The following is a 24549-nucleotide window of genomic DNA, read 5'->3' as shown; positions in this document are numbered from 1 at the left end:
TCGTCCTTTATTTTGATATAAAATAGATAAAGAGTAGTAAAATGCATTAATTTTTAAAATTCAAGTAATTTCTTAGACTATTTCCATTAAATATATCATTTAAAACGAAAAGTTCATAAATTCTTAAAACTTTGTCTCACACAATTGCGTTTCATGAAGAAAATCTAATGTTAAAAGTATGAATTTTCTAAAAATCAAGTAATCTTATTAAATAATTGAAGAACGAAATAAGATACGATTAATATAATCTTAATATTTATGCAATATGTAACAAGTAGTGCATCTAATCATACTGAGTCTTAGTAAATTTCCATTTAAGAACAAAAGGAGACGTGATTACAATAATCGAATTAAACATTCATTATCAACTAATTACTAAGATTATTGGATGCCAATTTGTACAGTAAATACGCACTGCTTTTGACATACTTCGTTTGTTTGTACTGAAAATAGAATGTATAAAATGAGATATTATATATACATATTTCTTCTTTTTTATTTGTTATTGCCGTTGAATAATTACGTTAATGGATGGATAAATAAGGTTCAAGTCAGATAACCCGACGAACTCTTTCTGTCGCACGAATAAAATTTGTTGACAGACGTTTCACACACGATTCGGATGAAGAAAATTCGCATCATTTCAGATTCGGCTTTCAATTTTGGATCATCTACTGTTAATAGCTTTAACCTAGAGAAGAAGCTTAAGTGTCGATGAGTATCAAGTGGATTGTTGTAATGGAAAATGGATTTTGTCTACAGTACGTACGTGTTTATCCACTAATTATACGACAGATTAATGATACGACATTTGCAATATCCTCGTTGCGCAATAATTACCGTGCAACTATACAGAAAGAGAGAGAGAATGTAAAAAAAAATGTGTTCTTAATCGAAGTTCAATGAACAGAATTGTCGTGTTATTAAATTTCCATTGCCAACACCTTCGTTATTTAATTAGTTTTTCTTCTTGTTTTCGCTTCTTTGTTGTTTGGCCTCTCTCTATCTCTCACTCTCTCATAACTTAATGAAGACTTATGTTATGATTACCACTCGTTGCGAGATTAGCATTGAGGACAATAAATAAGGTCGCGTTTCTTTTCGGTCCAGATCCTGACCTCAGCGAATCCCCCCGCCAACGTTCATTGCTACAAAAATTCTCTTAGTTTGCATGTTCTTCCTAATTGTTAACACAATAGTCATACTAGTTTTACTCACCTGAATCTATTCATTCCACAATCTTATCACCAACAATGTGAATATTTTTTGTTTTGTTTTAATACCTCAAAACTTTTATTACAATTATGATAAAATATCTTTAATCCAAAGTTTCTGTTCCATCTGTTCATCATGATAAAATCATTCTTTAAATAGAAATTTGAACTCAATTCGACTTCTAATTTTGTTGATTGAATGATAAATTTATTTTTTTTCTTATTATAAAAGCTTAGAATTTTATAATACTTTTCGAATCAATAAAATGAAACAGATTAAATTTTTATTTAAAAAAAAACTTAATTTTATTAATTATGTAGAAATTATACATTTTTATACATAAAAAATCACTAAAAAATAAATTTTGTAAGTAGATTTTTCATTAATTAATTAACTAAAAAGAAATCATCAATTAAATTAAGAATTTATAACTTTTTCAAATGAAAATTATATAAAAAATTGAAGTAAAAGTTAATAAAGTTAATTTCAAGTATTGCTTTAACATTTTATGTATGTTAAAAGTCAAACGAAAGTATTATTTATACACATTATATAACAGGGGTAGGCACGCATGTAGTCGATGAGAGCCGCATTCTGATTTTTCATTTGTTATAAAGAGCCAAACCATTGTTACATAGTACATTGTTACTCAACGAAGAGCCGAAATTGTTCACTTCTATTATGTAATATCATACTAAAATCTTTATATAACAAATTAACTAAAAATAAATCAAATCAAACTAAATTAAGAATGTATAGTTTCTTATTTGTTATTCAAATGAAAATTTACTAAAAATCAAGTAAATATTTATATAAGTTAATGAAACAAACCTAATGGACAAAATTAGGTGATTTAAATTTTCAAAAAGAGCCGCACTTATCTCAACGAAGAGCCACAATTGTCCACTCTTGTTATGTAACTTCATACTTAAATCTTTAGATAATAGATTAACTAAAAATAAATAAAATGAATTTAAATTATGAATATATAGTTTCTTATTTGTTATTCAAATAAAAATTTACTAAAAATTAAGTAAATATTTATATAAGTTTAGGAAACAAACCGAATGTACAAATTTAGGTGATTACAGCCGCAATAGTCCACTCATGTTATATAACAGATTAAGTAAATTAACTAAAAAGAAATCCTTAATCAAATTAATAATTTAAAACTTACTTTTTAATCAAATGAAAATTGAATAAAAAATCAAGTAAAAGTTTGAAAAAAGTTTAGTAAACAAACCTAAATGGACAAATTTAAGTGATCAAAAGTAACTGAACTGTTTAGATACAAGTCTTTATATAATACACAAGGAAATATCAATATTTATTTGTTGAATCAAGGTGAATTTCCGATTTCGTAACATTGTTTATTTATTTATTTTATGTTCCTGTCGAAAGACAATGATTGCAATTTTCAATACAAACATAATACACGACTTATGCAATTCGAATCGGAGCTCGCTGTGTGCGATGCGTATATACTGCGACTATGTTTAGCATGAAGTGCGTGAGCAAATAAATGATAGAGACATAAAAAAAATAGTGAGAGAGAGAAATCATAATAATAAACAAAACGCAATGGTTTTAAAATCAGATTGAAAAATGATGATTATTGTGTCGAAACGCTCGTCCCCATGAGATTAATCTCGAGTTTGTGAGAAAAAGAAATATGTGCTCTATCTAGGCGACCCTCGGTTAGTCAATGGAAATCAATCAGACAGTGTGGAATTGATTAGTAATGTGTAAGTGATTAATTTGCAATAACAATTTATACAAATGTAATTTAACAATTAATTTAAATTAAAGTCTATTACAAAACATTTTATAGTGCAATTTCTTTGTGTTTTTTATTGTATCAATTGAAATATTTGATTACTGAATGATGATTTATGAAGAAAATGTAAGAAAGCAATACCTCATATTATGCTGCTTCGAGCAGTCCGGTTACAAAACAGTGACTGTTAGAGCAATTTGTCTGTGTTTTTATTCTATCAATGGTTAATAAATATTTGATTAGTGTATGATGTTTTATGAAGAAAATGTAAGGAAACCTCTTATAATGCGGTTTCGATTAGTCCGGTTTTAAATTTTTGAAACAAATTAAATTTTAATTTAATGTTTGTCCTTTTATACAGGCAAGTCTCTTTTTGTAAAATTTAAAGTCCTCGATTAATCCGGAATATTGACGAAACCGATTACTCGCACTATATATGAGTTTGTAAATTTTAATTTCAATATATGAATAATCAAATAATGCTAAGTTTTTTTTACATTCACGTTTAAACAATTAATGGAATTGATTAGCAATGTGTAAGGAATTAATTGCAATTTAAAGTATCCATACATAATTTAACAATTAATTTTTTTTTTAAATATTGTTCATAAATACATGAAAATCTTTATTTATGAAGAAAGAAAAACATCATTAAATTTGTAAATAAATTAATAATTTCTTGGTAATTTTTTTTTAATTAAATTAATTTTACTTAAATCACGTTTCAAAATCTACAAATTTCAAATTTAAGAATTAAAGAGAAAATTGTATAAAAAAATATTTTTCGAATACATTTAAATTCTAAATATTTCCATATAAAGTTTTCAAATTCACTTAAATAATTTATAGAAATTTCTTAGTAGATTTTCTTCTAATAAACGATAAATTCGCATTTGTTGCTAAAACATTGTAATTTAACAAATTTATTAGAAATATTGTCAAATATCACCAATTCTTGTCAAAAGTTGCTTAACTATTTTAATTTACTTACCAATCTTATTTGATACAATAATTTATCTAAACCAAACATTTCAAATTAAACTTTCATACAGTGGATTATACAGTGGATCCTCGCTTAACGAGCAAAATTTAGGTGATTATAGCCGCCATTGTCCACTCTTGTTATGTAATAGATTAACTAAATTAACTAAAAAGAAATACTCAATTAAATTACGAATTTATAACTTACTTACTTCTTATTTAAATAAAAATTGAATAAAAAATCAAGTAAAAATATTGTAAGTTGTCAAATATCAACAATATTTGTCAAAAGTTGCTTAACTATTGTAATTTAACTATTAATCTTATTTGATACAAATATTATGTGTATTTTTGTATATGTTTCAGTATACGAGTAAAAATAAGGAAATTTTGTAACGGATTAAGCGAGGTTTCACTCTATTAGTATTTAAAAATAAAAAAAAACTAAACAATCAGAGTCAATCATCTACAATAATTATACTTAAGCAAAGAATTATCTTATTGCAAACAATTGAGTTTGAGTGAAAGGAATTCAATTACATCTCCGTATGCAATTATCAATTTGTATCAAGCAAACTAAACTATTATTATCTTTTAATAACAATATGAAACATTTTGATTTGCCATAATTAATTTATGTATGATTGCTTATGTTTTCCGCAGATAATGTTACATCATCGTCATCATCTGTTATTAACAATTAATTAATGAAAATATGCATATTATGTAAACAATTACCTTTCAAATAATTGAGTTTACAACAAAGTTTTTCTACTATCAATATATTATTTTTTGTAGTTTATTAATGAACATTTTTTCCTATTTAATTATATCTAATAATTCATAAGCTTATCACATAAATAGATAAAAATAGATAAAAAAAATTATGTAATTAAATTTGTGCAAATTTACATAAAACTTTTATGAAGTCTGAATTATATGAAACTTAGGTTGCATATCGTTGCTATTACGCAATTATCAATCAATAATATTTGATCATTTTCTAATAATTGGCTTAATTTCTAACAAAGTGTATAAATTTGATATTATTTCAAAGAATGAATTTCATATTTTGTTTTTTATTATATAAAAATAAACAAATATGTAAAAATTATCAATGAAAGAGAAAAAAAAATCTATTGATACTAATCTTGAAAGCGAAATAGCGACTGTTCTTGAAAATCATGTAACTTTTTTTTGCGCGGGAATCAGTTATTACTATATTTTTTTTTCTGTTGTAAAAACATTGATTAATGGATTGATTAAAAGTTGATAAGATAAGTTGATTTTCGTCGGAGGTCTTGCGACAGTGAACGCTGTACGATGCGAAAACGCGTTTCCAAAAAAAAATTCGCGTGCAAAGTAAACCTCCGAAACAAGTAAAATGAACGAAGAAGAGATGACGGATCTCGGAGATGCTGAAACTCCGTTTCTGGAGTGTATGTGCTATGATTTTGGTGTCGCTTCTTGTATTAATTTTAATCGGTGTTCTGTTAATTCCAGCTATGCCGCAGGAGAGGAAGAATGAAGAGGAGGAAGATATCATCTCGACGTCGATAGGTGAATACGGGAGATGGCAGCTGATGCTGACCTTCCTCTTGTCCTTGCTGAATATACCATGCACTTGGCACATCTTCTCGCCGACATTCCATGCAAGAGATATGGATACGTGGTGCGCGAGACCGTCGCAGTTTGCTGATGTTGATGCAGAGCTGTGGAGGAATTACACGCAACCTACTGGATATTGTTCCATAATTGATACCAGTTATATTAATGTTTCTTCGAGCGGGATCTCGATACTGCCTGGAGCTGTGGAAGTTCCTTGTACCAATTGGGAGTTCGGTGGAGATGGTATGTACAAAACATGATCAAATTTATATATTTACATCTTAGAAGACAAACTTCTATCATAAAACTCTTTTAACAATCTTAGATAACATACATAACCAATGTTTCTGAAAGAAGTAAATGTTAGTTCATACACACATAAAAAGCTTGTAAGACTTTTCAGAAACTTGCAGAAAGAAACTTTACTTTTCAGTTAATTACAATGTTGATAAAAATTCTATAATTATTTATTAAACTATAAAACTCTCAACATTTCTTTAAATTTTAAATTACTTTTCTTCTAATAATATTAACATTAATGGCAACAGGCTTTGATCATTTACAAACTAAATTTTAATTCAGAAAAGCAAAAATTGATACACGAAGTTATTTTTTTCGTTTTTCCTTCTGAGCAGTCAAGTAAAACTTTGTGCAGTTTTTAAAAGTCTTCGATTTCAAACAGTCCTATTTAAGAAAACCTAAAGTATCTTCAAATATCTTCCTACTCCACATATTTTAACTTCTTAAATTAGTACACAAAATATTTGTTTCGTTTTTTTCCTCTCTTTCGTACTGTTTTTAAAATGTTAAAAGTCTTTGATTAGTCCAGTTTCAAACAGTCATATTTACTCCACTTCTTCGTGTGTCCTTTGTTAAAAAGTTGGATCCTCGAACATATCTTGCGCTTCTTCAATCTCAGTTGCGACCGGGACAAGTGACATCAATCAATCATCATGCATGAAGGCACTCGGTTCAATTCGAAAATTATACCGTAATGAGAGAGCTGAGGCTTCCGTCTAATTTACGAAAGGCGAAAAGTCCTTAGTACTTTACCGCCAATCATCATCCGGCCAATTTTCACTACTAGCCTTCATCCCGCACACACATATAGAAACACACACACATAAACAACATATATATACAGACACAGCATCATATCTGTTATCTATCCTTATCTATCCGACTACTCGTGTTTTGTTTTCACCTTCCCAATCTCGAACCGATATGTAAAAATCTACGCAAAATGAAATTGCGGAAATTGCGTTGTTTTTTTTTTTTGGTATAAATTGTTCATACACACTTGTTGTCTGTTTCTGGATTGCGTAACTTATTTTTTTAGATTAATCTATTTTGTTTGTTGTTCGGAGAAATCCGAAACCGAATCGCGCACCAAAAAAAAGATGTACATGCGTGGCGATGATAAAAGTTTGCAATTATTTCAATTCGAATTCATCTATTGCGGTGGAATTTCATGTGTCTCTGCTAAATCGTGAGCAACAACAACATGTGCGGTTATTCGAGTTATGCAAAATAATAATAAACTCGTAGCTTCTATATGGGAATTATAATTTATTGCTGGTATTGTTTTTGCGAGAATCTTTGTCTGCAAATTCTCTTAAAGTCTTATTTACATAACATTATATGAAATTCAGGTGCATTGTTTAAGTTTTCTGTAATGGATTTAATGCACGAAATGTGCGACTTCAATAAACAATATCAATTAATACCTGAAAATATATCTTAATTATATTGGAAATAAAATAAAAATTAACTTTAAATTATCAATCACAAATAAGTTCAGAAAAGTAAATTTAAGCGAATAAAATATTGAAATTAGTTATCTAAATATTTACAAAACTTTACAGAAACTCAGCAAACTTTAATTGGACAAATTGGACATGCCTTTATAATATTCGTAATATGTAGATAGAAAAACATACTAGATTTATAAATAAATAAGTTTCTGAAACGTTTCTTATTTCATAATTGTAATTTATATTCTAAAATTACTTTACAAATATAAAAATAGAAACAATGTTATAAATAATTATTAAATTTACTGGATATTAAAATAAAATAGATTGTATTTATTTCATGAGTCAACATAAAAATAATTTTTAAATGCATTGTCACGACAGTGTAGGAAAAGTACTTTCAATCATTTTTTTTTGTTATGAACTGATTACAATAAATAAGATTAAATAATTAATCAATAACTGATTAATTTTAAATGGATTCTGCTTCTTTACGGTCTTCTATTATGTATTGCAGTTGAGATAAATCCGGATGATCCTTGCGTAATCGCTGCATTAAAATACGCGTGAACATATGGAGCAATAACGCGTTTCAGATCTGCTGCAATTACATTAATTGAAGCGGAAAATTCCCGCGTTTAAATTACAGCTACACGAATTCCTTACTTCCAAATAATTGTTGCAAAATATTAACAAGATTCTTGGTATTCCTTTGTTCACAGGTGACACGATTATTTCGGAATTCAGTTTGCTGTGCGACAGGAAACAATTGAACAATTTGGCTGAAATGATGTTTTTGGGAGGAGTTGCTATCGGTGGATTGGCTAGTGGTGTTATTTCCGATAAATACGGACGTAAGAAGACGTTGATCGCTTCAGTTTTGATACAGACTTTCTTAGGTATGTTTTTTTAAATTAATTGTTGAGGTTTTTTTTGTAATTGGTTTTTGATTTGCAGGTGTCTCGATTGCTTTCGCGCCTTGGTTCGAGATGTACTTCATCTTGAGAGCCATGCTCGGCTTCATCTCTGTTTCGGTGGTTTTCAGTGGTTTCGTATTATCTATTGAAATAGTTGGAGGATTCTGGAGGACTGTAGCTGGGATTTCGTACTTGTTCCCAGTGAGCTTGAGCTACGTCATGATCTCTGGAATAGCTTACCAAATTAGAGATTGGCGCCAATTGCAATTGGCCATCTCGTTACCAGGAATCCTGTTCAGCATCTACTGGTACTTATAATTATGAACACTTCAATTACAATTGTCTTATTCACGATGATTTAGGTGGGTCATTCCTGAATCGCCGCGTTGGTTGTTGGCCATGGGAAGGCACCAGGAAGTTATGACGATCCTGCAGAGAGCTGCGGTGATGAACAAGAGGGAGTTACCTTTGAACCTGGACAAGCAGTTGCTCCCTGCCAACACGAAGATCCAGACTGAGTCCGTGGGAATCATGGATCTTTTCAAAACGCCCAAAATGAGGAAGATCACTTTGTTGCTGTTCGTCATCTGGTTCTCAGTCTACTTAGTTTACTATGGACTGGTTTTGAACGTGGGAAACATTGGCGGAGATTTATACGTCAATTCGGTTAGTCTTCTATTAACTAAAATTTCGTAGCAGAGTGAATTAATATGATTTAATTTCAGATTTTATCTGGGTTAGTTGAAGTTCCCGCCATAGCCATAAGCATACTGTTTCTGTTAAAGTGCGGAAGGAAATGGCCCTTAGCTTTGACGATGAAGTTCGCTGGAATTGCTTGCTTGTTGACGGTACCAATTCCATACATCTTCAGCGACGTCCAATGGTTGATCACTTCTTCAGCGATGACCGGAAAGTTCTTGATCAGCTCCTCGAACGCTGTGATGCCGGTTTTCACAGCTGAACTCTTCCCAACTACCATCAGGAATATCGGAGTTGGTGCGAGCAATGTCAGCGCCGGTATGGCTTTAATGATAGTTCCATACCTCTGGGAAATGGTCAGTATATCACAAAATCACAAAAAGTAAACAAACTAACTGAATGTTCATTGTTTCAGGCAATGTTCCATGATTGCGTGCCTATGGCCATCGTCGGCGTATGCGGCGTCATTGGAGGTACTTGCGTGCTCTTCCTGCCGGAAACAGGAAACGCTCCACTTAAAGACACTCTGGGTGATGAGGATACCGACAACGAGAACACTTCCAGCACCGTCGATTTAAATCGCGTCTAGTAATCTTCAAACAAACAAAAATATAACCAATCGAAAAAGAAAATTCTCTCTCTCTTCTTCTCAGAGAGATGTATTACATTCGTTTCTTAGTTACTTAGCACGGACTTGGACAGTCGAGAGTTTTATTTCGACGCGTCCGAATCGTCATTATTACCATTTATTGTTCTCTATCCACGCACATTTTCTGTATAAAATGTATATTATTATTATTAATGTCATGATGATAATCATCATCATGATTACTTTTATTCACTAACAAATACTCACTGACGTAGGTTAATCGCGCACAAGACAATAAAAATAAACAACACTTGTATAATATATACTTAGTAGCGATCACCGACAAAAAAAATAATCAACAAAAATTTCCGAAAAATAAAATTTGTATATGTATATTATATTTGTAACCTTGTAGATGTACTTTTATTTATTGTATTTTTAATATTGTATTTTATCTTTAGACATTGTTTTTTTTAAATAAAATGTGTATATTTTAATTATTAATTTTTGTTCTTGAATCCTTGCACTTTCATAAATACAGCTGAAGATGAGCTACAACTTGGGAAAATTAATTTATTATAGAAAATTGTATAGTTTTTGAAAAAATAGTAAGTTTTGTTAATATATTTCTAAGTTTTGTTGCATGTTTTGAAGACTGTAAGTGGCGAATGCGCCGGGTTATGAAATCAGAAAATGAATATTCAATTATTCTGGTAATAATAACATGTTAATTAATTGCAAATGAGTTTTGTAACGGTTAGTAACTGTTGCATTCGGAAAGATCAATAGATGTACGGGCCGAACGGAATGACCTATTCCAGAGCGGAGAGACTTGGGTCGGTCCTAAAACCGTGCAAACTCCAGACACATCTCCAGAGATCAAATAGAAGTACGTTTCAATTTCCACCTAGAAAATGAGGAGAAACCGTTCCCTTGTTTGTCCTTCCTTTTTTTGTTCGTATGTGACACAAAAAGAAAACTGTTGTTTTCTCTTCTACCAACCACCACATGAACTCTCTTTCTCCGACGGAATGTCGTCGCTTATTGATTGGAACGTGGGCGCCAGCGTGGGTCCAGGATGCCAACCCCGAAGGCCCGTATTTCCACGACAGACGTGAAAAATCAATATCGGACACGGTGTGTTTCCATCTCGCGCTGGTCCCGTCCATTTCCAGCCGGTACGATGTGACTGCCGCATCAAATCACATCTCGTTCGAAGCTCCAACAAAACACTGAAAAGGTGCGTCGAAGAGAAGGGTAATTGGATGGAGTTCTGAGCTGTGAAGGAAGGAAAGGTGGCGAAGATGTTGGAGGGAGCGGTCGCCAGGGTCCTGAACCAGGTGCTGGGGAAGTACGTGGTGGATCTGGACACGGAGAACCTCAATGTAGGCATCTTCTCCGGGCAAGTGCATCTTAACGATCTGAAGCTGAAATCTGAAGCTCTGGTAAGTGAACAACAAAGATTCAACCTAAAATTATGTTCAATTATCGTAACTGAGAATTAAATTTGCTATTAGTAAATCCAGGATAACACATGAATCATCCTGCGAATCGATAATCTCTAGATTACACCTCTGAAATCTGTTAAGGATCGGACCATATGGTCCATGCCTATTATCGTTTTCCTGCCTACTCAGGAAAGCGATTATTGATTTCGTTTAAATAAATGATTCCTGCGGGAGGCGCCCCACTGCTCTAAGCGCTCAGACAAACACGTAAGCATTTATTGATCTGTCGCTGCGAATTAAACTTATCCTCCGGATAATACGTCTTCTCGCACGACAACAGCTATTGACGTCGCCGAGGTGTAACATTCCTCTACATTTTTTTTCTTCATCGATTCGTCCTTCCACAAGCAAGAAATGTCAGTTGCGTAAAGAATAACGTTACGTAAAAAAAATATTGATTTATTTTACAACTATAATTGAATTTATCAATTCATCAAATCATTTACAATTCATTCAATTTTACAGGTTTTAACTTGAAAAATTCATACACAAAATAAGTAGAAATATATATATTTTAATGGACGATTCCATTAAGATCGTGGACATACTTTATAGGCACATAAGACGTCAAGATGAAGGAAATGCCCTAAAAATTTATTTTTACAAAAAAATAATGGATATTGATAATTTAAGAATTACAATAAACATCAACATTTTAAATTATTTTAATTTTGTAATTATAAGAAAAAGTAGACATTCAAATTTATTTGGGCGATTCCATTCAATTATTTTTTTTATAAATCTACATGAAAAACGTAAATATCTATATATTAATGGACGATTCCATTCAGATCAAGGACAGATTTTTCAATTTAAAGGCACAATACAGCCGTTATTATTGATTGAATACTTGTTATGTAAGCGTTTGTTATTTCATTTTTTGTAAACAGGTCGATACAAAAATGTCTTCATAATAGTTCGCATGAAATATTTCCATTATATTCTAGTTTTTAATCAACTTTTCAACATTCTTGATATTTTTGTAATCCACTGTTTATGAATATTAAGAATTACGTGAATACACATATTTATATATTTTTACTTACAATTTAATGAAAGATTTTTTTTACAATATTTCTATATTTGTTTTTTATATAAGTACTAAAATGCAAATTTTCAATAACAAAACCAATAGAACAGCAAAATACAATTACATTTACTTGTCAAGTTACGAGTCAAGTACTTTTACTTGTTAAAAATATTCGCACCTTGTCGATGAAAGTAAAATGATGCAATGAAACCAAATAATGTAACCAGAATTGAATTTTTTCTCTAATTAACACCGTTTTTCATACTTTTTTTTTATTTGTTTCCAGTATGAGTTAAATTTGCCAATTCAAGTAATTGCTGGAACGATTGGTAAAGTATGGCTGGAAATACCGTGGGCAAAGCTCTGGTCAAAACCAGTGGTGGTAAAAATAGAGGATGTTCATATCCTTGTTGGACCTGTCGTCAACAACGAACCCTACGATGCGGAGAAGAACAAACGACTCCAAAGGGCTTTCAAGAAAAAGGCTCTTGCAGATCTAACGGCCGAATCCGAGCTCATCGGAGGTCCCAACATGTTCTCCGAGTATCTGATCACGAACATCATCAACAACCTTGAGCTGACCATCACGAATGTCCACCTCCGATACAGGGACGTCGTGAACGGCCCAGAAACTTGGGTGCTCGGTCTTTGCATCGGGAATATCGTTGCAGAAACAACAAATAGGTAAGCCATAATAAATTAGTTGAATTTCGCTTAATAACAAAGTTGAATTTATGGAAGCAAATGGAAGGCAAACAAGAAGACAACTGCGAGCGATGAATTATCTTATTATATGGTGAAGGTTGACGGTTTGGCTGTGTATTGTAACCAGGAAAAAGATCCGATTCAATGGGATTTTCCGTCGCAATATTACGTTTGGCGTAACGCTATGTCTTCGAGTATTCAAACATATTCAATGAACGGAGAACCTTTTGAATTCAGTGAGTGAGATAGCATGCCGATGTTGTGTGTGATTTATAATTGGTTATTTATAGTCCTGAAACCGACAACGTCCAAAATCAAAATGACAATAAACCGGACGTCCGAAGGAAAGATCAGCAAGCTCTTCAGCGACGTCATAATTCACGATCTCTACTTCCAGTTCTCCAAGGAACAGTACAATTACATGACCAAATTGCTGGATTCCTTGAGGAGGATGTTCATCATTTGGAACTTCTTGCATATGAGGCCTACAGTCAAAGTATCTGAGAACCGGAAGATCTGGTGGAAGTACGCTTACGCCGCGGCCCTTCAGCAAAGGGTTTCTCCTTATAGCTGGAGCAAAATCCGGACGGTGCGTTTAAATTACCGCAATTACGTGGAACTCTACAAGAAGATCCTCCTGAACCCGAACGACACAGAGCTGAAGCTGGATTTGCAGATGCACGAGGACAGGTTGAGCGTCATTAACATAGTGATCGCCAGGCAGCAGGCCAGATTATCAGTAAATATTCTATACAGTTTCACATTCACTTGATTATTACATTGTTATATCATCAGGCACAAGCTTCTAGTTTATCCGAGAAGAGCTTCTGGGACATCCTACCTTCCCCGGAACGGCAGCACCTGTGCGAGAAGATATCCTTCCCCGACGAACCTCAAAGCCAAATTGGTATAAAATAGTTTATTTTATTAACAACCTAAATCAATCGATTAATTGCAGATTTCACTTACAATTTCCGCATCGGCTGCGCGGGATTAACGCTGCTCGACAACAATCGCGAGATACTCATCGTAACGATGACTCAGCTAATCTCCTCTTACCAGCCGAATTTCCTTGATAACACATACAAAGCCAGCCTGAAGATCGAGGGTTTAATAATTGAAGGAGCGAGCGTCGAGGAGCACTTGATCTCAATTGTATCGACGATCCACAACGGACACAGCCCGGCTTACTTCCTCAAATTGGATGTGGAGAAGACGCCAAAGAAGTGCGAGCACAGCTACAAGATTAATTGCATTTTAGAGCACATTGAAGTAGCGTACGATGAAGTAAGCGGATGACACGTAACATTAAGTTTATTTCTATACTTGACATCGTTTTGTAGTATTCGTACGAGAAAATCATCAATTTCTTCGGGAACCGTCACTTTTCCCTCGACAACATGATGGTTGCGATGCAGGCTTATCCCAAGCAGACGATGACTTGGATGCGGGATAAGCTGCTCGCCAAATGGGACTTTAGATTGGACCTGAAGCTGCCGTACATCATTATACCAGAAAACGGATCGCTTCAAAAGTAAATCCTTGCCCGTTCGTAAACCGTTATCGATTGCATCACACAAAAGCTGTTTATTTTAGTGGGGAGCACGTTCTGATCATCGATCTGGGCTGCGTCAAAGTCTCCACGGAGATTTGCCAGGAGACGAAGATCTCGCAGAACGCGACGCAAATGGAATTGGAAGAGCAGATGTATTCCAGATTCCATTTGAACTGCTCCGACATACAGATTCTGTTCTGCGAAAGCAAGGACACTTGGAAGGATTCTAGGAGGGAGAGGGACACCGATCTACACATTGTACCGAAAACAAATTTTTCGGCTTCCTATTCAACATGCGTCAAGAAATTGAAAACACTCCCCAAGTGATAATAATCATAATATGCAAATCTAATCAAATGTTAATTATAAAATAATGTTTCAGGTGCAAATTAACGGCGACCATACAAACCATCAAAGTTAATTTATCAGAGAGGAAGATAATTCAATTTTTAACGTTCATAAACAGTTTCACGAGGAGCATTGAGGTGAAGCCGCTGGAAAGGCCAAAGCCGTGGAAGAAGGACGCGATAATCGGGAAATTGAGTTGGTCGTATCTGATGCACGTTCAGAGCAGCATAATGATATTGGACTCGTACATCAATAAGAGGCACAAGGATCGCAATGGCATGTTGAAGAAGGACATCAAAAAGTAAGTTCCCAAGTGGAACTTACTTAAAACAAATAATTTAAGCGTAATTATTTAGTTTTAACTCTTTTGAAATATTTCAGAAGGTCCTCGGATAGATACAACAAGGAGAACATGAACGAGGTCTGGGCTAGATGCGTGGATCTTCCTGGATTGGAAGACAACATTTCACCGAGCAACACAATCTTGATTATATTTAGATTCGTTGTCAATGAGGTTTGTCTATCATCGTGATATTCGGATCATCAATATAACATTGGTTTTAGTTCCAATTAGTGTATTCACGGTCCTGTGAGAACAACGATCGGCAATACATGATGCTGAGACTTGGTTTATTCGCAATGGATATAGCTTGGATGACCTATGGTCCAGCCTGTCAGGTTTCCTTGAGCAGCCTAATACTAACTGATAAGTTACACACTACCCCGAGTGGACAGTATTTGGATTTAATACATAGCCCATTCCCTACTACAGTGGACGTAGTTACTATACTTTACAGAAAGGTAAATACTAAAAGCATTTAAGAAAACATCTAGTAAGTATTTTTATGTAGGTTGATGCTAATTGTCCGGACTTCTGGACGCACTTCCACGGTGTCGAAACCTCTTTAGTCGCTGATTTTGGCACCCTCCACGTCATGTTCCATCAAGAGGCTTTCCACACCATCATCAAATACACCAAATACCTCAACCAAAAGTAAGTTTCTACACCGAAATATATAATTCGAAATCTACAAAATTTTCTTTAGGATAAGATCGCATATATCTAAGTCAATCCTGACTAAAATTCAAAACGTGGCGAACATAGCGAAAACCCTATTTCCGACGAAAACGAAATTTGATACTCCAGTTCCTCCGGGTTCGATAAAGTTCTCGCATTCCGCTCGACTCAGCGACTTGAACATCCGCATCTGTGACTCCGACTTTGACATAGTCAACATCTACGTTTCCGGTTTCGAAATCGACTTCCTGTTCAGGGCCAACGAGCGCTTCGTGTTCCGCTCATTCTTGAGCAAAATCATCGTCGAACATTTAAGCGATGTAACTTTATACTCAAAGGTTAAATACATACAATTATTCCAAACCATATTTTAACAATTATTACTTCTGCTATAGGTATTATACACGGACGAAGATAGGGTTTTCGAAGTGAAATACGTTCGTTACGCTTCAACTATGTGCAGACATAGCGACATTTCACCAACCAGCGAAGAACTCAACAGCAATGGAAGCCTCAAATTCCATTTAGGACAATTGCATGTAACCTTCCTATATAAACTAATCGTACAATTACACGTAAGATATTACTAAATCGGACTTACTCCAAAAACTTATCATATTTCTTTGATCAGAGATTCATCGTTAACTTGGAGGGTCTTCAATATCTTCAGAACGCTTACGATTTCTTCAACAAAATGACTGTGAAAGCTACGGAAACTTTGAAAACAAGCACGAAAATCAATTTATCCATCAATATTAAAGGCCCTATCTTGCTTTTACCGCAAAAATCGTCTTCACCAAACGTTGTTATTATTGACACAGGTCAATAGATTTAAAGTAATTATATTTATTAACGTATTAAATTAATTCTATTTTAGGTGATTTAAGTATGGAAAACTTCTTTAAAGAATACGATAATGAGATCATAGAAAATATATTGGTTAAAATTGAACATATTACCGTTTCAAGAGGTTTGATGCTTTTAAACTCAAGCATGGAGATGCAAGTAAGTCAAGCGCATAATTTAAAGTTATTCAGTCATAAAATTATATGCATATATTTTAGGAAACTATAATTGAACCGTTTAAAATGAATATGGATGTAAAACGTTTCATCCCGTTGACAAAATCAGCGTACAAAACTCTAACATGGGAAATCGATGGTATAATGCAAGCGTTTCTAATAACTTTGGGTCAAAAAGATCTGTCGATAATTCTATCGATTTATACGGATAATATAGGTGAAGGTAACATGATCGAACTGTTTCCGGACTCCGTGAATTCCCCAACAAAAGCACCTGAATCCGACGAAGTCGTCAGGAATCTTGAGGCTTTCTTCTGCGAACCGAAGCAAAGAAATATATCTGTTAAATTCAGATTTGATGGTATTAATTTAGGTTTGTTTTTCGACTCCGGTGAATTGTTGAGTTCCCCCATAAGAGATTTGAACCATGGTTTATGCAGGTTCGATGTCATCGATATCGGAACTTCTTTCATAATCTACACGGATTACAGTTTAGATGGAAAGTTATATGTAGATTCGATTGAGATCGAAGAAATTGGTCCAGATGCAAATTCCCACAATAGAGGTATTCTGCAAGCTGCAATGGATGTTCACAAGAACAATAACTGCCACATAACTGTGAATACACCACCGATAATAGACATCACTTTCCATCAAAATAAGACTGGAGATAAGTCCATTGATATCATCATAGGTCGTTTGGCTTTATGCCTTTCCGTTCCTTTCTGCGAGAAATTAGCTCTGTTCGTGATCGAATGCTCATCGAAAGATAACGTTGAAGACGGAATAGTCAATCACGGTTACATCTGCGATTTGCAGAGTGAACCCATAATACCATTCATACCACACAGCATCACCATCGCTTTAAGAATAAACAGACCCGAGTTCATTTTCTTGGTCGAAACTGCATCAAACAAAAAACGTTACTTCACCACGAAAATGGAAATCTTGATCGATTACTCACAACACTCGAACCAACAAAACTTCGTCGTCTCTTTATCCGGTCTTCACACCCAATTCTACGATATGTGTCTGAGCTCTTCGGAATCCTACACGATCCTTAAACAATGCGACGTAGAGCTATCCAAATGCTTCTCCGATAAAAATGATAAAATCACAGCTAATATCTCATCAATTTACGTGCAATTCTGCAGTCGAGTCGTTTATTCCATCAACGATATTCTCAATGACATAGTTGAGCATTTTAAAGTCCCCGAAACTGTGGTATCTCCAAAAGAAATGCGAAAGATGGAGATCATCAAACAAGCAAACATGGATAATCTGTGGGATCCGAAGAAGTTGACAGAATTCAACGGAAGAAACGAGGAGTTTGCAAATTCCGGGAAAGGTTTGATACACGAAGTTTTCATAATGCCTAAAACCGATGTGTTCATTATATTTGAGCTCGAAGAAATACCTGTTATAGTCTTCAAAACGACAATAGAATTGACAGTGTATGATTGGACGTCTCTGTTAAATAGCACTTGTGAAATAACGTTTCAAGCCAACTATTTTAACGACAGCGTTCAGAGCTGGGAACCAATTTTGGATCCCGTCGTTTTGGATGATAACGTTTACAAACCTTGGGAACTGTTCATAAAGGTGTTCCAAGATAAAGCGCAGCCGATGTTCAATTGCGAGAAACAAGTTAAGAAGGAGAAAGATAAGAAAGGAGCGTCACAATCCACAACTGAGGATGAAGATGAAAGCGGAGATGATATGATTTATTTGGAACCAACGAATGCTTTCCATAACAGGAATAATAGACGCGTGAAGACTAGTCTTTCCACTTTCTTAGATGATTCTGATTCAGAAAACGAGGATGGAAGCATGGAGAAGTTGGCTGCAGCTATTTCAGATCTGTTCACAGGGTAAATCATCTAACATCAAAGTAATTAGATATTAATATTATTTTATTTTGCAGAGATTGGAATGAGAGTGAAGGCAGCGAATGCGAACAATCCAGCGACAGCGATGAAGGTTCTGATGATAATCAAAAATCTAAATCGAATGAAGCCATTCCAGAAGAAGTTGCGTACAAGAAAGCAACGTACGTGCTCCTGGATTCTAAAGACACGCTGAATTTCACAATAACTCCGACTTTCTTGAAAGTCTTCAACGATGTGTACAACATGTACTCGAATAAAACCCTTTCAATTGCTAACAGCTCGAAGGCCATAAATTTGATTAATGATATTGGTCCTCAGAGCAAGGTCGAACTGTTCGAGAACAAAGGGAACGAGAATGATGCGGATTCAGTTTTGGTGGTTTCTAAAACTTACGAAAAGGAAGATTCTTGCCCGAACAGCCCTTCGAGGGGATGCTACCTCATTGGAGATTTCAATGATGATCTGGACGATAGAGACAGGTAGATTTGAATTCAAATTATGTGCAGGTAGATTTAATTTGAATTTAACTTTCAGTTGCTCCGAAGATAATACGAAAATCGATTTTGAGGGTGGATACGATTTGGAAACCATAAACAGTTTAGATTTCCCTCGATTCACGACTCCCTTATTGTATGAGAGGATCAACACTCACCAATTGAAAATACACGTTCCTGGATTCCAACCGTTCCAAACGAGTTGTCCGAAGAAGGCCAACGAGAAATTACTTAGATTGCATTCCACCACGGCCAATCAGATTTATTACTTGATTGCCAAGAGTTCAATTAACAAACACGGAAGAGATGTTGTTGTCAGCTCACCCTTACAAGTAATTAACACGAAATTGAAACACACTTAATGCAACGTTTCCATTTTAGATACGTAACGAGACTTGTTTCGCTTTGAGCATTCTATATCAACCCTCAGTTTTGCAACAACTCAACTTGGAACCTGTTGGAGATATGACCAATCCGTTTGAAACTACGATGAGGATTGCAGTTCTGGAACCTCATGAACAATACAACGTTCCTCTATACATTGCATACCACTGCAAACTCTTCATTCAGCCGGCATATGCAGAGTAAGAAATTATAATTTCCAAAAGGTACATTTACATTCATCAATTATTTTAGGGGTCATTATGCTTCAAATACTGGAATCTGGTGGAAAGATTTGGTGACGGATTTGGACACGGCTCATAACTTCCACTGTAATCCGAAGAGCAGCTCCAATTTAGAGGTATTTTCTTTGCGAGTAATGTTGAAGAAAAATATCGAGGCGAAAAATTCGCACAGCCACTCCATTCCAAACTACGTGATTCATCTGCTTCCTCCATTGATACTACACAACTACCTGCCATACGCTTTAACAGTAGAAAATGTAATCCTCAAGCAACAGATGAAGGTTGAACCAGGAGAGAAAACCAGTATTTACTCGTTGAACCTTTCAAGCGATCAAAAGCTAGTAATCAAAGTTGGCTATTACAATTTGGTGTGGACCGGTTTGTTAACTCTGACACCTCATCTGGATGAGAAAGTCATAGTTTTAACTTCTGATACGAAGCTGGAAGGTTCTTGGACCAGGCAACTTGCTGTCAACGTTAAAGCGGAGCGAGATGATAGCTGCAACGTGTACATTTACACTCCGTATTGGATCGTCAATAAAACAACACTGCCTTTGCACATTAAGGTATAATAGTTTGATCAAAGCAATAAACATTTAATAAATCATCGATGTTTAGGCAAGCTCAACGAACACAACTTACGGATCGAATACGGAAGACATTATCCTATTTACTTATAAGAGACACGGAAAGCAATCGCTGCAATTGAAAGTCTACGATTCCGATTGGTCAAATGAATTTGGTTTGGATTGTGCCGGAGCTACTGGATTGGTCGTCTGCAAGGATAATGAAAGGAAGAAGAGGTACTCCTTCTTACTATCCATTGGTTTATCGGAGATGTGTCCAAGATTTACCAAAATTGTAACGCTTTTACCAAGCTTCTTGGTTTCCAACCACACCAACAAAGAATTAAGGTTTTTATTGATGAATTTAACAAAAATATCTATTTCATTTATATGTTTTTATTTAGGTTTATGGAGCACAATGAGAAAACTGATCTATGGGTTGACTTGGGTCAAGGACGATGCGTTCCCTTTTGGCCGGAAACGAGCTCAATGCAAATGTTTGTCAAATTGCGAGACAATAAAGTCACTTCACCCGCATTTTTCATCAATAATCATCATAATACTGTTTTAAGGATTGATAAAGGGGTATTTGGTATTCGTTTAATTAATAATTAAGTTGTTTCATTATGGTGTTGTAGAGCGCAATAACGGTTAATGTATTTGGTGGTAAGATTGAACCGTTCAAGATAAACTTCGAGGATTATAGAGATGGCGATGCACCAGTTGTGGCCAAGAATTTCTGCGCCGACCTCTTCGTAAGGATTCAGCAGAAAGGACAAAGTCCTGTCACTTTATTGAGCCCGTATCAAAGCGTAACTTATACGTGGGATGAACCTACTAAACCTAGAGATTTGATGTGGAATGTTTATAATAATAAGAGTCCAGGATTTTATGTAGACATACTGAAGGATTGGTATATATTGAAGTTTGTTTATTTGGTAAATATAGTAATTGATGTTGTTTTGTAGTTATGGGGAGGAGAGGATTAGTTTCCATAGTGTAGCCCCTGGTAACAACACTAGCGTAGCGACGATTTCTAGTAGCGAAGACTCCGATAGTTCTGATAGTGTGAAGACAACGCTGAACAAGAAAGTGCGTAGAGATAAGATTGTTATTTATTGGGTCTCCTACCGGGACGATGAGCAAAGAACGTTGCTTTTAACCCAAGATCACAGGGTGTACAACAACATCGTCCAAACCATCTTCAACGAAACCGGTGATATTGAATGCCTGGTTTCGTTAGCCGGTATGGGATTATCATGCTTCACTTCTTCTTCAATGAAGAAAGAACATTTGTACTTGTCGCTTTCCGACGCTCCGGCCAATTGGGAAGTGAACGTAGGTCACAAGTGGAAGATGCTGACATTAGAGCTGGCTTCGTGGATCGAGGATAAGTATAGACTCCACTACAAGAAATGTCAATTAAAGGACTACGTGCATATAGACTTCGAGAAGATGTTCATGCTGAAACCGTTCTTTGCAGAGCTGCGCAGAACGTACAGCCCCGCCATTTACGTGCAACTTAGAAAGTCGGTGAACCACAGGCATATCAACTTTAAGATCAACTCGATTCAGATCGACAACAAACTGGTGAATTCCAACGAGTCCGTGGTATTATGTCCTTTGCCTGTTGAGCATCTCAGGACCGCACCTTCATTCATCCAATTCGCATGTACTAAAACGATTGCAGCTAACTGTGATATATACAGGAATTTAAACATAGATGTTAGAGATTTCTACCTGAATATACAGAGCGACTTGGTGGCTAATATTGCACAGCAATTCCTCGACAGCAGAAAGAGCTCCGTCGAGACAACAGTTCTTTACAGAAAAGACATGAACAAGGTGCACGGTCCACTCGCTCCGATCGCTACCAGAATCATGCAGGAGAGAAGAACCATAATTGAAAAAATAACACTGACCCAAACGTACATCCAACTCAACATACTAAACAAACCACCAACTAATTTCAACAACATCTCCTATCCTATAACCAACATCTTGAGTTACTTCTTCCCCCACAACATCTCACCTTACATGCCAATCGAAGGAGTTAAACACAAGATAGCCGCGATGGAAATACCAGAGAACCGAATGGATTTTGTCAAGGGACTTCTAGAGATTTGGGAACACTGCAAATCGCATTTCCTTCAACAGTATTACGCCCAAGTGTTAGGTCTTCAGGTCTTGGTTAATCCGCACGCGATGCAACAGCCAATCGTCGCAATGAACGAAGTAATCAATACAAAATTAACAATTGAACAAACTATTACACTTCTTTGACTTTCAGGTGGTACCAAACGACGCTGAAAAGATGTCGAGCGTGATCCTATTCGGATGTCGTTGTTTATTAGGACATTTAAACATGTCTTCTGTTGCGTTAGAGCAAAGCATCATGGAAATTTTCAATAACCAAAATATTGAAAACATCCAGAGAATCAGAAGGCATGGTTTGTACCATAACGCATGCATGTTACCGAAGAGCATAACATCTTCGTCCAGGAACTTCAACCCTGGAGTGATGTTAGCTTTGGACCAAATAATTGCCAAAAGCCAAACCGGTAAACAACATCAACAAATAAATTGAACTGAATAATTTAAAGAAAAAAATGTTTTCAGCTGGGATTCAAACAGACGGTGAACTATTCTTCCGTGGAACCGGAAAAGCCCTGATCTCTTTGGTGACCCGTCATCCTGATGAAAAGTCGAACAGTGTTCATGTGGCAATGGAAGCTTTGAAGCGCGCCTCTCTCTTGGGCGAACCAATAAAGATTCATCAGAGACTCACCAGATACACCAATTTCCATTTGGTAACTGACTATTACCAGTTCTATTGAAGCAAAACTAATAAATTGTGTTTGCAGGGTTTAAGACCGTTTTCCATTTACGAATCGATGGGCTGCTATTTGTTAGAGATTGTAGCCAATGGTAGGTTTTACAACGATACCTATTGGACTCACGCGGCCATCGATAAAGCAGGGAAATCCATAATAATTGTTAGTTTAGAGTAAGTTTTGAAGCAAATTCCAAAAACCGAGAATTAGATTCATTTGATTCTCTTGATTTTCAGGCATGTGTTAAGAGCAAATAAATGTCGTTTGTGGGGTCCTTGGGAGTTGGAATGGTCTTTAGATTTGGACGAGATCATTTCAGTAGCTAAAGTTACGACCGCACAGTTAGTGTTAAATATAAGACAGGTAATTGATACACTATCAACCAATCCAATAGTATTTACGCTCTATTTTATTTATAGGGAGAGAACGATCTTCTGAATCCTGACGGTAAATTGATTGTCAACGGTGACAAGGAGGTAATGGATTGGCTACAGGAGAAGATCGAGCAGGCTATTGTTGTTAGTATGGAGGATAAATCGTGGACGCTTACTACTGAATAAATTATTACAGAAATTGGATAAATCTATCTATATATATATATTTTTTGTGTATGTATTGTAAATAATTGTTGTTCTAAAAAAAAACGAGATGGTGTATGAAATCAAGACAAAAAAAAATAAAATATATTCCCATAAAATCGTTAATAGTATCTGTATTTCTTAAACAGCGACTTTAACAAAACAAAAATACACATACGGCTCAAAATCACATCAAAATTTCCAACTCTCAATAAAACATAAATCTCATAGCACATACTTTATTGAGTAGTAGTATAATCATTGTCTCTTCTCCTTGTACAATTTTTGTTCAGTTCGACTGCGAGTCAACAAACAACGTTCAGTTTCGTTGGTTCAGTGATGCGGCATTTTGTCACGTAAATCCTGCTCCACTCTATAGATCTTTAAGCTAACCAAGTAATCTCTGCAGATTTTGTACAAGGTGTTGTAATTATAGAATATCAACAGTGTGATTGACATTATGTGATACCAGAATATACACCTGATCAACAGCAAAGCCAATTGAAATAGAACTAAGATTCCGTGCAACAACAATATTCCACCTAACGCCACCGAAGGATTCTTGAAGATAGCCTAAAGAAATCGATAATGAAGATGTTATTCATCATAGTAAAGGCAATAAACTGCACTTACATAAAACCTGGAATACATAGCATTCCCCGGTTCGGCGGCGTTCGATTCCCCTTGAGCTCTATACATTTCCCTTCCATGTCTGACCAGAGATCCAATAGGCCAAAGCATGTCATCCTGCCACGTATACGCAGCAGGAAGCACAGACCTCGTCTCCACTCTACCCCAACTCCCGAGATGTAGAGTAGCTCTGTGCAAGGTATCGC

At 35.1% G+C, this 24549-nt stretch overlaps 3 protein-coding genes across 8 annotated transcripts in view; 2 read left to right on the top strand and 1 right to left on the bottom strand.

Moving 5' to 3' along the window:
• The window catches only part of LOC108566976 (organic cation transporter protein-like), a 53467-nt gene extending 43563 nt beyond the window's left edge, over positions 1 to 9904 (top strand). For 5 of the 6 annotated variants that reach the window (XM_017927141.1, XM_017927140.1, XM_017927139.1 and 2 more), the window contains 6 exons: positions 5477 to 5824; positions 8058 to 8234; positions 8293 to 8560; positions 8615 to 8918; positions 8978 to 9307; positions 9367 to 9904. In XM_017927141.1, coding sequence (XP_017782630.1) covers positions 5477 to 5824; positions 8058 to 8234; positions 8293 to 8560; positions 8615 to 8918; positions 8978 to 9307; positions 9367 to 9540 — 1601 coding nt within the window. In that variant the 3' untranslated portion in view covers positions 9541 to 9904. Of the gene's footprint in view, positions 1 to 5342; positions 5413 to 5476; positions 5825 to 8057; positions 8235 to 8292; positions 8561 to 8614; positions 8919 to 8977; positions 9308 to 9366 lie in introns of those variants that run through there. The other variant, XM_017927138.1, reaches the window with a different exon arrangement.
• Positions 9905 to 10730: 826 nt separating this feature from the next.
• Positions 10731 to 23739, top strand: LOC108566970 (vacuolar protein sorting-associated protein 13A-like). The gene is made up of 30 exons (XM_017927125.1): positions 10731 to 10985; positions 12365 to 12762; positions 12820 to 13019; positions 13074 to 13522; positions 13579 to 13690; positions 13742 to 14070; positions 14127 to 14317; positions 14380 to 14661; positions 14721 to 14987; positions 15068 to 15200; positions 15251 to 15487; positions 15538 to 15680; positions 15733 to 16042; positions 16100 to 16279; positions 16336 to 16525; positions 16582 to 16709; positions 16769 to 18597; positions 18651 to 19094; positions 19150 to 19441; positions 19491 to 19693; positions 19746 to 20301; positions 20354 to 20649; positions 20706 to 20886; positions 20940 to 21214; positions 21270 to 22536; positions 22592 to 22862; positions 22921 to 23111; positions 23166 to 23308; positions 23372 to 23498; positions 23555 to 23739. The coding sequence occupies exons 1-30, from the start codon at positions 10845 to 10847 to the stop codon at positions 23693 to 23695; spliced, it is 9906 nt and encodes a 3301-aa protein (XP_017782614.1). The 5' UTR covers positions 10731 to 10844; the 3' UTR covers positions 23696 to 23739.
• A 91-nt stretch (positions 23740 to 23830) lies between these two features.
• LOC108566958 (transmembrane protein 39A) overlaps positions 23831 to 24549 on the bottom strand; it is a 2078-nt gene continuing 1359 nt past the window's right edge. The window contains 2 exon segments of the mRNA XM_017927111.1: positions 23831 to 24286; positions 24347 to 24549. The exon segment at positions 24347 to 24549 is cut by the window's right edge and continues 21 nt beyond it. Of these exon segments, the coding sequence (XP_017782600.1) occupies positions 24047 to 24286; positions 24347 to 24549 (443 nt within the window). The 3' untranslated portion in view covers positions 23831 to 24046.

The sequence above is a fragment of the Nicrophorus vespilloides genome, unplaced genomic scaffold (assembly GCF_001412225.1).
Source record: "Nicrophorus vespilloides isolate i.1.1-1 unplaced genomic scaffold, Nicve_v1.0, whole genome shotgun sequence".
Lineage (NCBI taxonomy): Eukaryota > Metazoa > Arthropoda > Insecta > Coleoptera > Silphidae > Nicrophorus > Nicrophorus vespilloides.
This window is presented reverse-complemented; position numbering and strand designations above follow the sequence as displayed.